A 16,134-nucleotide genomic window follows, 5' to 3' on the forward strand; every position below is an offset into this window, starting at 1 on the left:
GCAGAGGGAGAGTGCCCATCCCAGTGATTGGAACTTGAGTTTCTCCACAAGCCTCACCATTGTGGGCTGAGGTACCCTGGGCTCCTAGGTAAACTTGAAAGGCAGTCTAGGAACAGGGACTGTAATTCCTAGGCAATTCCTTGTGTTGGGCTGAGCTCAGAGCCAGAAAACTAGGGTGGCACGTGACCTAGGGAGACACCAGCTGGCATGGCTAAGGGAGTGCTTGCACCATCCCTCCCCCAACCCCAGGCAGTGCAGCTTGCAGCAACTCCAAAGGTGACACCTTCCTTCTGCTTAAAGGGAGGAGAGTGAAGAGTAAAGAGGACTTTGTCCTGCATCTCGGATACCAGCTCAGCCACAGTAGGACAGAATAGCAGGCAGCGTCCTGCGGTCACCATTCCAGGCCCTAGCTTTGGGACAACATTTCTAGACACATTCTGGGCCAAAAGGGAATCTGCTGCCTTGAAGGCAAGGACCCAACCCTGGCAGGATTCATCACCTGCTGACTAAGGAGCACTTGGGCCCTGAAAACCAGCAGCAGCGATACCTACGGAGTACACCGGGGGCTCTGGACTCTGAGATGTGCTGGCTTCAAAAGTGACCCAGAACATTCCCAGCTGTGGTGGCTACGGTGAAAGATGCCTTCTGTTTGAGAAAAACAGAGGAAAGGGAACTTTGTTTTGCACCTTAGGTCCCAGCTCAGTCATAGTAGGATAGAGCAACAAGCAGGCTTTTTGGGTCCCTGAGTCTGGGCCTGGGCTCTTGGACCGCATTCCTGGACCTGCCCTCGACCAAATGGGAGTCCATTGCCCTGAAGGGTGAGTCCCAGGCCTGGCAGCATTCACCACAAGCTGAAGGAAGAGCTCTTGGGCTTTAAGTAAACATCAGTGGTGACCTGGCAGAATCCCCATAGACCAGTGGTGGTGGTGGCCACAGGGAGAGGATTCTCTGCCTGTGGAAAGGGGAGAGAAGAGTGGGAAGGATGTTGTATTGTGGTGTGAATGCCAGCTTAGCTGCAGTAGAAAAGACCATCAGGTAAACTGCTACGGTTTTTTTACTTCAAGCCCTGGCTCCCAGACAGCATCTCTGGACATGCCTGGGACCTGGGGGAACTCACCCTGAAGGGAAGGGACTTGCGCAAGACCCGGTGCTGTACTGTCTTCAGGTCTGACCCAAAGTGGCACCAGCAATGGTGGCCACAGGGGTGCTTGCATCATGACACGCCCCAGCTCCAGGTGGCTCAGCACAGAGAGAGAGACTGTTTGTTTGGGAGAAGGTGGGGGGAAATATCAGGAGTCTCTGCCTAGTAACCAGATAACTCTTCTGGATCTTATCAAAGTCCACCAAGGCAATACCTCTATGAGTCTGCAAAAACCACAGTATTATTGGGCTTGGGGCCCAAATCCCTTCAAACACCTGGAAAGCCTTCCCAAGAAGGACAAACCGAGAATGTGAAGACTACATTACCTAACTCTTCAATGCTCAGACACTGACGAATATCTATAAGCATCAACACCATCCAGCAAAACATAGGCATACCAAATGAACCGAACAAGGCACTAAGGACCAATCCTGGAGAAACAGAGATATATGACCTCTCAAACAGAGAATTCAAAATAGCTATTCTGAAGAAACTCAAAGAAATTCATGATAACACAGAGAAGGAATTCAGAATTCTATCAGATAAATTTAACAAAGAAATTGAAATAATTACAAAGAATTGGCTGGGCGTGGTGGCTCATGCCTGTAATCTTAGCACTTTGGGAGGCTGAGGCAGGCAGATTACCTGAGGTCAGGAGATTGAGACCAGCCTGGCCAACATGGTGAAACCCTGTCTCTACTAAAAATACAAAAATTAGCCAGGCATGGTGGCACACACCTGTAATCCCAGCTACTTGGGAGGCTGAGGCAGGAGAATTGCTTGAGTCTGGGAGAGGGAGGTTGCAGTGAGCTGAGATCATGCCACTGCACTCCAGCCTGGCTGACAGAGCGAGACTCTGTCTCAAAAAAAATAAATAAATAAAAATAAAAATACAAAAATTAGCCAGGTGTGATGGTGCGTGCCTGTAATACCAGCTAAGTCAGGGAACTGAGACAGGAGAATCGCTTGAACCCAGGAGGCGGAGGTTGCAGTGAGCCAAGATTGCACCACTGCACTCCAGCCTGGGGAATAGAGCAAGACTTCATCTCAAAAAAAAAAAAAAAAAAAAATTGTCTTGGGCCACACAGAAACACATAAAATACACTAACATTAATGATAGCTAATGAGCTTAAAAAAAAAATAAAAAATCACCAAAAAATCTCATAATGAGGCCGGGTGCAGTGGCTCATGCCTGTAATCCCAGAACTTTGGGAGGCCAAGGAGGGTGGATCACCTGACGTCAGGAGTTTGAGACCAACCTGGCCAACATGGTGAAACTCCATCTCTACTAAAAATACAAAAAATTAGCCGGGCGTGGTGGCGGGTGCCTGTAGTCCCAGCTACTCAGGAGGCTGAGGCATGAGAATCACCTTAACCCAAGAGGTAGAGGTTGCAGTGAGCCAAGATCGCACCACTGCACTCCACCCTAGGTGACAGAGCAAGACTCTGTCACAAAAAAAAAAAAAAAAAAAATCAAGCAGAAATTATATAGTTGAAAAATGCAACTGACATGCTGAAGAATACATCAGAGTCTTTTAATAGCAGAATTGATCAAACAGAAGAAAGTATTAGTGAGCTTGAAGACAGGCTATTTGAAAATAGACATTCAGAGGAGACAAAAGAAAAAAAGAATAAAAAACAATGAAGCACATCTGTAAGATCAGGAAATAGCCTCAAAAGTACAAATCTAAGAGTTATTGGCCTTACAGGGGAGACAGATATAGAAGTAGAAAGTTTATTCAAAGGGATAATAACAGAGAACTTCCCAAGTCTAGAGAAAGATATCAACATTCAAGTAGAAGAAAGTAATAGAACATCAAGCAGATTTAACCCAAAGAAGACTACCTCTAGGCATTTAATAATCAAACTCCTAAAGATCAAGAATAAAGAAAGGATCCTAAAAGCATCAAGAGGAAAGAAACAAATAACATACAATGGAGCTCCACTATGTCCGGCGGCAGACTTTTCAGTGCAAACCTTACAGGCCAGGAGAGAGTGGCATGACATATTTAAAGTGCTGACATGGCCAGACATGGTGGCTCATGCCTGTAATCCGAGGATTTTGGGAGACTGAAGCAGGTGGATCACTTGAGGTCAGGAGTTCAAGACCAGCCTGGCCAATGTGGAGAAACCCCATCGCTATTAAAAATACAAAAATTAGCTAGGTATGGTGGTGCACAGCTGTAATCCCAGCTACTTGGGAGGCTGAGGCACAAGAATCACTGGAACCTGGGAGGCAGAGGTTGCAGTGAGCTGAGATTATGCCACTGCACTCCAGCCTGGGTGAGAGTGAACCTCTTTCTCAAAAAAAAAATAATAATAATAAAATAAAATAAAGTGCTGACAGAAAAAGCTTTTACCCTAGAATAGTATTATCCAGAAAAAAAATATCCTTCAAACATGAAGGAGAAATAAAGACCTTCCCAGACAAACAAAAGCTGAGGGATTTCATCAACACCAAACCTATCCTATATGAAATGCTAAAGGGAGTTCTTTAATCTGAAAGAAAGGGATGTTAATGAGCAAGAAGAAATCATCTCAAGATACAAAACTCACTGGTGATAGTAAGCACAGAGAAAAGCACAGAATAATATAACACTGCAATGATGGTGTGCAAACTACTCTTAAATAGAAAGACTAAATGATGAACCAATCAAAAATAATTACAACAACTTTTCAAAAAATAGTATAATAAGATACAAAGAGGAACAACAAGAAGTTAAAAAGCAGGGAGACAAAGTGTAAAGTTTTCACTAGTTTTCTTTTTGTGTGTTTGTATATGCAATCAGTCTTAAGTTGTCATCAGTTAAAAATAATGGGTTACAAGACAGCATTTACAAGCCTCATGGTAACCGCAAATCAAAAAACCAACAACAGATTTACAAAAAATAAAAAGAAAGAAAGCAGGCCCGGCGTGGTGGCTCACACTTCCAATACACACAGAAACCAATACTATGGCATTAGATTTTTGAGAGAAGAAAAGCCTTATTACAAATCAACCAACAAGCCGGGCGCAGTGGCTCACACCTGTAATCCCAGCACTTTGGGAGGCTGAAGTGGGTGGATCACCTGAGATCAGGAGTTTGAGACCAGCCTGACCAATATGGTGAAACCCTGTCTCTACTAAAAATACAAAAATCAGCTGAGTGTGGTGGCATGTGCCTGCAGTCATAGCTACTCAGGAGGCTGAGACAGGAGAATTGCTTGAACCTGGGAGGTGGAGGCCACTGCACTCTGACCTGGGTGATAAAGCAAGACTCTGTCTCAAAAAAAGAAGAAAAAAAAAAAAAAACTACAATGAGATATCATCTCTTCCCAGTTAAAATGGCTTATATCCAAAAGTCAGGCAATAACAAATGCTGGCAAGGACGTAGAGAAAAGGGAATGCTTGCACACTGTTGGTGGGAATGTAAATGGGTACAACTACCATGGAGAACAGTTTGGAGGAGCCTCAAAAAACTAAAAATAGGCCTACCACATGATTCAGCAATCCCATTGTTGCATACATACTCAAAAGAAAGCAAATCAGTCTATTGAAGAGATATCTGCACTCCCATGTTTGTTGCAGCATTGTTCACATTAGCCAAGATTTGGAAGCAACCACAATGTCCATCAACAGATGAATGGATAAAGAAAACGCACTTACACACAATGGAGTAATATTCGGCCATAAAAAAGAATGAGATCCTGTTATCAGCAACAATATGGATGGAATGGAGGTTATTGTGCTAAGTGAAATAAACCATGCACAGAAAGACAAACATCATATGTTATCACTTATTTGTGGGATCTAAAAATCAAAACAATTGAACTCATGGAGATGCAGAGCAGAAGGATGGTTACCAGAAGCTGGGAAGTGTATTGGGAGGGTAAAGGGTAAGTAGGGATGGGGTTAATGGGGACAAAAAAATAGAAGGAATGAATAAGACCTCGTATATGATAGCACAACAAGGGGACTATAGTCAATAACACTTTAACGTACATTTAAAAATAACTAAAAGGGTATAATTGGATTCTTTGTAACATGAAGAATAAATCATTGAGGGGATGGATACCTCATTTTACATTATGTGATTATTATGAATTGCATGCCTGTATCAAAACATCTCATGTACCTCATAAATATATACACCTACTATGTACCTACAAAAATTAAATTTACAAATTAAAAGAAAGGTATCAAGACTCCTATTCCTATACTAAGCAGAAATCTTGCTGTCATTGGAAGACAGACAGGAAACTGCCATCCAAGAACAACCACATATACAAAGTCAAGTTTGGCTGCCACAAGGATAAGGAAAAGGAACCTCAGGAAAGTCCTGCTCCTGAGGCCTAAGCACATAGGGCTTGTCTAAAACTGAAGCTCCATGAGAAAAACATAGGATATTCCTCTGCCTCCACTAGGAGCCTTGCAATAAGCAACATGCAACAGCGGTATACTCCTATGGGAGAGGGAAAAGCATGGAGAGAACACCCCTCCACTTCTATGATGCCAGCTTGCATGGATAGCTGAAAACTGAGGAAGAAGCAGAAACACTTGAGAAAATCCCTCTGGCACCCCACCCCCACTCTAAGCACAAGGAAAAGCAGCCTAACCACTGGAGGTATTCAAGCCTGTGGTGCACCTAAAGGTAACAATAGCAATAACATTACCCAAACCCAACTCAACTCCAACTAGATAAGGCTAATCCTCCACACTAATGCTTGACAGAAGAAGAGGCATATCCATTTCTAAACATAAATACTCCATGTACACCATTCTTCTACATCAAATATCTGGCACTCAATAAAAAATTACAAGACATGCAAAAAAAAAGCAAGGCAAAACAAGCCATTGTCAAGAGATAAAGCAATCAAGAGAACTAGATTCATAAATGACCCTAATGTTGGAACTACCAGATAGGGAGTTTTAAATAATTAATATGGTAAAGAATCTAGTGGAAAAGGTGGACAACATGCATGAACAGATGAAGAATTTCAGAATAAATAAAAACTATCTAAAAATTCAAATGGTAATGCTAGAAATTTGAAAATCATGATATCAAAGATGAAGAGTTCCTTTGATTGGCACAGGACACAGCTAAGGAAGGACAGCGAACTTAAAAACAAGTCAGAAATCATCCAACTGAAAAACAAATAAGGAAAAAAAGAGTGGAAAATCAGAACAGAGTAAGAGCTATGGCACTGTGAGACATCATCAAGTGATCTAATATACATATAATTGGAGTCTCAGAAGGAAGAAAAAAAGCAGAGACAATAGGAAATAAGAGATATTTGAAGTGATAATAGCCTAGGATTTCCCCAAAATAATAAAAGACATAAAACCACAGAGAACATTAAGATAGAAAGAAAAAAACAAATATAAACAGATCATAATCTAGCTAACGAAAACCAAAGAGAAAGAGAAAATCTTGAAAGTACTCAAGAAAAAAGAAACATCACATACAGAGAAAGATAAGAATTATAGATTTTTCATTGAAAAATGAAATTTTCAGAGACTCTGTCTCAAAAAAAGAAAAATTATAATTTAAAAAAATCATAACTATGAAAAATTTTATATCAGTCTCAAGAATTTTCAAAGTCCAAAAGGTTCTATAATTTCTAGTATATTAACCATTACCTTCTCCTTTTACAAAATTCACTTTCTATGTATCTTGTAGGCAGTTTCAGCCACTCATTTGGAGTCATAAAGTGCCGTGAATTAGAAATTTGTGGGAATCTGGAATGCAGCTGAGCCTTCTCAACTTCTTTGAATTCCTTTATTGAATATATTTTGCCTGAAGGAAGAATAAAAATCTAAATTAACATCCTTAAATGCATCTGCCATTGCTCTCGGGCTATGAAATCACATAACAATTAGGAACTAAGTACCAGTCTCACACTGAAGAAGAGTTCTTTTTTCATTTTCCTTGTCATATTGTGCTTTTCTCAAAGGGTCATGCAATGGTGGGATGGTAACCTACAAGAGAGGCACTTGTTTAAGCACTGAGTTGCAAGTCTGAGTAGTAAACATTTTCAGTCTATTCCAAGCATCCACATATGGATGGCTCTTATGCCGGAAGGGTAAATAATATGGTATTTACAAATAGCAGGCTTACCATTATATTTATTTAATATATTACAAAGAGATGGGGGTATATCAATACCTCTCTTAAAGGCCCTCCAGTCAAAGAGACAAAGTTAGCTCTTGTTTCAAAGTGTGGGTTCAATCTTCAAAAATTATTTTGTGGTTATCATATGTTCCCAAATTTAAAAAATTCCTTTCCCATGCACAAAAGAAAAAATATATCCATATATTCATCTTAATCCCTAACATTGATAATCAACAACATAACTAACATTACTCAAAACTTAACCAAGTTATTCAAAATATAGATCATTTGTGAGCCAAGGTATGGAAGCACTGAATCTATGTTAATGGCCAATATTATCAATATCAGAATGACAGTTCTACATATGAAAACAGGACTCATGAACAGCAACATTCACCATTTAGGCCTAGTCAGTGAAATTCTACCACAAGCTTAAAAGGTCACTCATGTATCTTTCTCATGCTCATCAGGCTAGTTTTTCAGGGGTAGTTACAATACACATCATGACTATTAGAGTTAAACGGTGATCAGACCGCCCAGTATAATTTTGCTTTTACAGAAGTTATGAAGAGTGCTACTCATAAAATATTAAGAAAATATTAACTCGCTATAAAAAGGAACAAAAAGGCAGGGCGCAGTGGCTCACGCCTGTAATCCCAGCACTTGGGGAGGCCGAGGCAGGCGGATCACAAGGTCAGGAGATTGAGACCATCCTGGCTAACACGGTGAAACCCCGTCTTTACTAAAAATACAAAAAATTTAGCCAGGTGTGGTGGCGGGCGCCTATAGTCCCAGCTACTTGGGAGGCCAAGGCAGGAGAATGGCATGAACCCGGGAGGTGGAGCTTGCAGTGAGCCGAGATTGCGCCACTGCACTCCAGCCTAGGTGACAGAGCAAGACTCTGTCTCAAAAAAAAAGGAACAAAAAAAGGTACTATCATTTTCAGGTATTTGTATGTGACCTATTCATATATGAAGAGCAGATCAAATTTTAAATGACATTGGACTCTGCTGCTGGAGAGTTATTGTGTTCCTTTGGAGGTGTCAGAGCCTTGCTTTTTCACGTTTCTTGTGTCCTTACATTGACATCTGTGCATCTGGGGTAATGGAGGCTTCTTCCTGTTTTCTGGATTTGCTTCCATAGGGGAGGACTTTTTCCTAGAGATGTGTCTATGGTGTTGGATGGGTAGGACACTTTGGCTTTGATCCTGGGTGTGTGCAGCAGTATAGTCTCCATATTTCTTTGGCTGCAAACAGTGTCAGTGGTGTCTGTGTTTTCCACGGTGGCTTAGGGTACAGCTGTTGGAGGCTGTGGTGAGGCTTTGCTGGGGATGGGGACACTTGGCAGGCCAGTCCCCAGCCTCAGTGGAAGCAGTGGCAGGCTTAGGGTGCCTGTCCTTGGTCCTCAGAGCAGTATATACTGGCACCGGTGTTACGGTTTCAGGTGGGCCAGTTCTTGGGTCTCCAGGTGGCTTGCTTGAGTGCATGCAGTGGCCGTGGTTGGCCAGGCGGATGGGCAGGTTCTTGAACCCCTGGGCAGTGGTCATGTCATGGACAATGGCAGTAGAAGTGACGAGACAACCCTCTGTCTCCAGAGTGGTCCACACAGGTGTTGACAACAGGCTGGGTGGGCCAGTCTCCAGATCCCCAGTTGGCGCATGCAGGAGGGTGCTAGCTGTGGTGGTAGCAGCAGGCTGGTGGGCTCTCGCCAATGGTGGTGGATGGGGCAGGGTGATCCCCCAGCCCCCTGCAGAGTACTCGGGTGGGGGTGCTGGTCGCTGTGCTGTGGCCCTGCTGCTGTGGAAGGTGGGGTTGCTTTCAGTGGCAGCAGGCATAGGCAGGCAGTTAGGGAGTGTACGTTTCAGCCTAGGTGATGCTGCAGGTGGGGCCTGTCCTCTGGGCGCAAGCAAGTGAGCCGTGGTCCCCGTGCTGAGGTCAGCAAGGTTGCTGCCAGCTGCTCACACCTCGGCCCTCTCCATCTCCGGGCAGCCCCCGTGTTAGTCTCAGGGCTGAGCAGGCTGCCTCACCTCCCTCTCCTTCCTCACCTTAGATGTTTCCTTGTCACTTCTCTGTGGAATTCCAGTGTTCCTCTTAGAAGACGTGTTCCAAGTACAATTTTCTACTCGCTATTTTTGTTCTTCTGTGGAGGAGGTGAATGTCAGATGCCTCAAGCCAGTCATCTTGAAGCTCTCCGACAGGGTCTCGCTCTGTTGCCCAGGCTGGAGTGCAGTGGCTCACTGCAGCTTCAACCTCCTAGGCTCAGGCCATCCTCCCACCTCCACCTCCCGAGTGGCTAGGACCACAGGTGTGCGCCATGTCCAGCTAGTTTTTAATTTTTTTTGTAGAGACAGGTCTCCCTGTGTTGCCCAGGCTGGTCTCGAATGCTGAGTTCAAGCCGTCCTCCCACCTCAGCCTCTAAAGTGGTGGGATTACAGGCATGAGCCACCGTGCCCAGACCAAATTTTAAATTTTAAATTGAAGATAGAAACAAAGAACAATCTAAAGTTTTATCGACAATTATAAGTCCGGAGACACCTATCTCTACTGACAAGCACTTGTACATCATAAATGGAGGTACTGTAACCCAGTGGTTCTGAAACTTTTTTTTTTTTTTTTTTTTTTGGAGACTGCTGCCTAGAGTGCAGTGGCACAATCTCAGCTTCCTGCAACCTCTGCCTCCTGGGTTCAAGCGATTCTCCTGCCTCAGCCTCCCGAGTAGCTGGGATTACAGGCATGAGCCACCGCGCCCAGCTGAAACTATTTTATTTCAAAACATTGTTGTTGTTATATCCAAATAACTTTTGTGTATATGGCTTAGATCTGTTGATATTTACTATCTTAGAAATTAAAACAGAAAATTTAAAATTGCTTATTAATTTTAAAATAATAATAATATGCCTATTATGTTTAACATATCTTTCTAAGAAAAATAACTCTATTTCCTGAAACAAAAAATGAGAAGAGTAACATTGTTTTACATTTTTGTAAACTTCTTTATGTCTTGCTTAATAGAAGACAAGTGGATTCTCATATCTGCTTCTGCAAGCAATCTGTTGAGATTTGTTGTTTTAGTTGTCGTATATGAAGAAAATCCATATAGAGATATGTAGTTGAAAAAGGTAGGAGTGGCCAGGCGTGATGGTTCATGCCTGTAATCCCAGCACTTTGGGAGGCCAAGGCGGGAGGATCACGAGGTCTGGAGTTCAAGACCAGCCTGACCAACATGGTGAAACCCCGTCTCTACTAAAAATACAAAAATTAGGCCGGGTGCAGTGGCTCAAGCCTGTAATCCCAGTACTTTGGGAGGCCGAGGCGGGTGGATCACGAGGTCAGGAGATTGAGACCATCCTGGCTAACACAGTGAAACCCCGTCTCTACTAAATATACAAAAAAATTAGCCGGGCGTGGTGGCGGGCGCCTGTAGTCCCAGCTACTCAGGAGGCTGAGGCAGGAGAATGGCGTGAACCTGGGAGGCAGAGGTTGCAGTGAGCCGAGATCACGCCACTGCACTCCAACCTGGGCGACAGAGCAAGACTCCGTCTCAAAGCAAAACAAAACAAAAATTAGCCGGGCCTGGTGGCGTGCACCTGTAATCCCAGTTACTCGGGAGGCTGAGGCAGGAGAATCACTTGAACCCGGGAGGGGGAGGTTGCAGGAGCCAAGATCGTGCCATTGCACTCCAGCCTGGGCAAGAGTGAGACTCCGTCAAAAAAAAAAAAAAAGATATCTATTTTATACGTGCAAGAAACCTTACTAACAAATAATTTGTGTCACTAAATTCACTTGAATGCAATGCAGTTATATTTTTTCAGCCATAACATTTTTCTTTTTTTTTCAGACAGAGTCTCACTCACTCTGTTGCCCAGGCTGGAGTGCAGTGTCACTCAATCTTGGCTTACTGCAGCCTCCACCTCCCGGGTTCACGTGATTCTCCTGCCTCAGCCTCCTGAGTAGCTGGGACTACAGGTGCATGCCACGACACCCGGCTAATTTTTGTATTTTTAGTAGAGACAGGATTTCACCATGTTGGCCAGGCTGGTCTTGAACTCCTGACCTCAGGTGATCCACCTGCCTTGGCCTCCCAAAGTGCTAGGATTACAGGCATGAGCCACTGCGCCCGGCTGCCATAAAATTTTTCTAGAGATCTATTGTACAATATGATGGCTATAGTTAATAACAAGGTATTGTATTCTTGAAAACTGCAGAGAGAGAAGATTTTAAGTGTTCTCAGAAAAAACTGGTGTTTCTGACACAATGTATGTTAATTGGTTTGGTCATTCCACAATGTGTACATATTTCAAAACAACATTTTATGCAAGATAAGGCCAGGCACAGTGGCTCAAGCCTGTAATCCTAGCACTTTGGGAGGCCAAGGAGGACAAATCGCTTGAGGTCAGGAGTTTGAGACCAGCCTGGCCAAGATGGTGAAACCTCATCTCTACTAAAAATACAAAAATTAGCCGAGAGTGATGGCACACGCCTGTAATCACAGCTACTCAGGAGGCTGAGGTGGGAGAATCTCTTGAACCCGGGAGGCAGAGGTTGCAATGAGCAGAGATCACACCACTGCACTCCAGCCTGGCTGACAAAGCAAGACTCCGTCTGAAAAAAACGAAACAAAACAAAACACCACATCTGTGCTCTGCTATTTACAGCTGGGTGACTTTGACAAGTGACCTGAACCTCACTTGTCTCATCTGTGACTCACCTCACACAGTAGCAGCAAAGGTGAAATAAATGTGAAAAAGACCCTAAGACTTGGTTAATCCTTCAGTGCAAGGTTAATTAATTCTGCTATTAGTAACAGAATATCATGCAATGAAGAAAATTTATATTTATATTTTGACAAAGAAGCAAATAATAAACTATTGAGGGAGGGGAAGCCCATTATAAAACCAAATGTAACTCCATTCTTATAAAATAAAAATGTGAATATATATGCACATATAGAAAGAAATCTAGATAGATATTCAGAAAAATGTTAATGAGTTAACATTATAATGAATTAATTCTGGGTAATAGAATTTTGTTTTTTTATTTTCTTAATTTGAAAATCAATTTTCTCATTTATCTATCATGAAAATGTGTTACTTTTGTAACAAATTTAAAAGTCTATGGAATTTTTAAACGTTACCTATTACCCAATCATTATCCAGTATTTTCAACTTTTACGGAGATTTAATTTACTTTGGCCTTTGGCTTTTTGTTCCTTTCTAAGATCGGGCGCTGGGAAACTATGCTTAAAATGTTACTGCACTTTTAGGGAATCGCTTAAGGACTGCTCATATATTAGGGCTGCTCAAAACAACCAAACACATAATACCAAAGTTAAAAAAAAGAAATCTACCCTACCTTCAGAAAATTGGGGTCCTTCTTGCTCATATAAAAGGGATCATACTCTTTTGGATCATAATGTTCTATAAATGCATTTCCCTATAGCAAGGAAATAAAACGATACACAAGAACAAGAGGTGCACAGTTAATTTTGAGCATATCAGGACTTGAGAGTCAAACACATAGTATCATTCTTATGCTTGAAAGCAGCATCAGTGACAAATGCAAAAAGAAAGAGAAGGCTACATTTGAAATTTAATTTATTCAAGCAATAAGGTATAGTGAAGGAAGGAATCTACTTAAAATTTGTAAGATTTTAATAAAGAATGTTGGAACACTAAAAGATTTGGGAATTTGTTTTTAAATGCTTACTAGTCAAACATCTCAGATTTTTAAAAAATGCTAGAAGAACAGCTATATTTTAGAGCTTTGCAAATAATCAAGTTCCAGAACAAAAGAAAAATATGTCCTGAAACTAGAGTCCAAATTATTTATTTATTTATTTTGTAATTTTAATTTTTTTTCTTTTTTTTGAGACATAGTCTTGCTCCGTCACCCAGGCTGGAGTACAGAGGTGTGATCTTGGCTCACTACAATCTCCACCTCGCAGGTTCAAGCGATTCTCCTGCCTCAGCCTCCCAAGTAGCTGGGATTACAGGCACCCACCACCATGCCTGGCTAATTTTGTATTTTTAGGAAAGAGTGGTATCACCAGGCTGGTCTCGAACTCCCAACCTCAGGTGATCCACCTGCTTTGGCCTCCCAAAGTGCTGAGATTACAGGTGTGAGCCAAGCACCCAAATTTTTTAACTTGATAATTAAAATTAATAATTACATGGGGAGGGCTGGGCGCAGTGGCTCACACCTGTAATCCCAGCACTCTGGGAGGCCGAGGAGTTTGAGACCAGCCTGACCAACATGGAGAAACCCTGTCTCTACTAAAAATACAAAATTAGCCAGTATGGTGGCACATGCCTGTAATTCTAGCTACTTGGGAGGCTAAGGCAGGAGAATTGCTTGAAGCCATGAGGTGGAGGTTTGCAGTGAGCCAAGATCGTGCCATTGCACTCCAGTCTGGATGACAAGAGCGAAACTCCATCTCAAATAATAATAATAATAACTACATGGGGAAAACACAGAAAAATGGTTCTAATGTAGACAATTAAATCTAGTCTTCCTTTTCTCTCCTTTCCAAATGTCCTGGGTTTAAGAATACTTTATGCTATTATGTAACAGGGTATATATAGATGATACATATGTAGAGGGGACAGGGACAGACTGACTGGATGATTATAAATGAACAAAGATGACATTAGGTCTAAATCAACTGAAAAAAGCATCAAATGATCTCTTAGTACCTTTTTATTTACATGTTTTAAAAAGCCATCTAATTCCCCTTGCCTCCTTTTTTTAATCTTCTTATGTGAACAAACTTTTTCTATAATTTTCTTCTGAAGAGGATCTGCCACACAGTCAACCCATCTTTTATATAACATCTCCTTTCTTCTCGCATTTAAGAAGGCATGATGTTGTAAATACTTATCTAGTTCCTAGTAAACAGTGGTAGAAAAGACAAATATATTATCCTAAAGTTTTCTTGTTCTAAAATTTTCCACAACTTAAACTTCGTAAGTTTAAATTACTCCTAAGAATAACCCACAAAGACATTCATTAATTCAATCATTTCTTTGGCTTTAACTTCTACTGTGTGACATACACTCTGCTGCAAATAAGGAAAACACAGCTATTTGGGGCAACATGCCTGCTCTCCCTGGGGAGAAAGACTAAAGAACAAACCAAAAGCAAGGCAAGGTAGTGCCTGCCTATATTTCTAGCTACCTGGGAGGCTGAAGCTAGAGAATCGCTTGAGCCCTGGACTTCAAGGCTGCAGTACACTGTGATTGGGACACTGCACTCTAGCCTTGGCAACAGAGGGAAAACCCATCCCTAAGAAACAAACAAACAAAATCATAAACAGTGGGAGGGGGAATATAGCAAGATGTATATTTATATATGATGGATATATATATGTATGGCATACTATAAATAAAATAACTGAAGACAGAGGAGAGAAAAACTATTTCCTACATTCTTAAAAGATTCCCAGTTTGGTGGGCCTCAGAAATTTAAACAGACCTACCATAAGACCCAACAATTCCACTCCTTACCCAAATGAATGAAAATCCAGGACTCAAACAGATACTTGTACACCAATGTAGATTGCAGCATTATTCACAAGAGCCAAAAGGTGGAAATGATCCAAGTATCCATCAACAGATGAACAGATAAAATGTGGTATATACATACCACATTTATTTATATGTGTAATATGGAATATTATTCAGCCATAAAAAGGAATGAAGTTCTGATACATGCTACAACATGGATGAACTTTGAAAACAGTATGCCAAAGTGAAATAAGTCAGACACAAATGGACAAATAGTATAGGATTCCACATATACAAACTATCTAGAATAGCCAAAATTCATAGAGCCAGAAGGTAGATTAGAGGTTACCAAGTGCCTGGGGGAGGGAGAAATGAGGAGTCACTGTTTATTGAATACAAACTTTCAGTCTGGAGTAAGGAAAAAGTTTTGGAAATAGTGGTGATGGTTGCACAACATTATGAATGCAATTAATGACACCGAATGGTACACTTAAAATGGTTAAAGTGGCAAATTTTATATTGTGTATATTTACTTTTATATTACATACATTGAAAAAATGATTAATTTTTTTTCAAAGCCAAGACTCCCAAAGTGGGAGACATTTGGGCTGGGCCTTTAAGAATGAGGATTTAGGCTAGGTGCGGTGGCTCACGCCGGTAATCCTAGCATTTCAGGAGGCCAAGGCAAGAGGATCGCATGAGCCCAGGAATTCAAGACCAGCCTGGGGAAAATAGTCGGACTCCATCTCTACAAAAAAATTAAAACTTGGCCAGGCGTGGTGGCAATCCCATGCCTGTAATCCCAGCACTTTGGGAGGCCGAGGTGGGCAGATCACTTAAAGTCAGGAGTGCGAGACCAGCCTGGCCAACGTGGTGAAACCACGTCTCTACTAAAAATACAAAAGTTAGCCAGGCATGCTGGCACGTGCCTATAATCCCAGCTACTTGGGAGGTTGAGGCAGAATTGCTTGAACCCGGGAGGTGGAAGTTGCAGTGAGCCGAGATCGTGCCATTGCACTCCAGCCTGGGCAAACAAGTAAGACTCCGTTTCAAAAAAAAATTAAAACTTAGCTAGGCTTCGTGGCTCACACCTGTAATCCCAACTAATTGGGAGGCTGAGGCAGGAGAATCACTTGAGCCCAGAAGGCCAAGGCTGCAGAGAGCTGTAATTGTGCCACTACACTCCAGCCTGGGTGACAGAGTGAGACCCTGTCTCAAAAAAAAAAAAAAAAAAAAAAAAAGAAGGGTTATCCAGGAAGAGAAGGGATGGCAGAAAAAGAGGAAGAAAAACATTCTATGAAAAAAAAAAAAAAAAAAAAAAACCCTTCACTACAACTGACCTTCAGAAAAAAAAAAAAAAAAAAAAGTCAAGAGTAAAGAGGCAGAAGTGTAGCATAACC

At 41.8% G+C, this 16,134-nt stretch overlaps 1 protein-coding gene across 13 annotated transcripts in view; it reads right to left on the bottom strand.

The window, feature by feature from the left end:
- The window catches only part of FAM228B (family with sequence similarity 228 member B), an 87,529-nt gene that overhangs the window by 15,608 nt on the left and 55,787 nt on the right, over positions 1-16,134 (bottom strand). For 5 of the 13 annotated variants that reach the window (XM_054548313.2, XM_024242585.3, XM_054548308.2 and 2 more), the window contains 4 exons: positions 13,925-14,116; positions 12,585-12,665; positions 7,013-7,100; positions 6,762-6,918 (listed from right to left, as the gene is read on the bottom strand). In XM_054548313.2, the coding sequence (XP_054404288.1) occupies positions 6,762-6,918; positions 7,013-7,100; positions 12,585-12,665; positions 13,925-14,062 (464 nt within the window). In that variant the 5' untranslated portion in view covers positions 14,063-14,116. Of the gene's footprint in view, positions 1-6,761; positions 6,919-7,012; positions 7,101-12,584; positions 12,666-13,924; positions 14,117-14,405; positions 14,514-16,134 lie in introns of all 13 variants that reach the window. The other 8 variants (XM_054548314.2, XM_054548307.2, XM_054548306.2 and 5 more) reach the window with 3 other exon arrangements.

Source organism: Pongo abelii, chromosome 12 (assembly GCF_028885655.2).
Source record: "Pongo abelii isolate AG06213 chromosome 12, NHGRI_mPonAbe1-v2.0_pri, whole genome shotgun sequence".
In the NCBI taxonomy this organism is placed as follows: Eukaryota; Metazoa; Chordata; class Mammalia; order Primates; family Hominidae; genus Pongo; species Pongo abelii.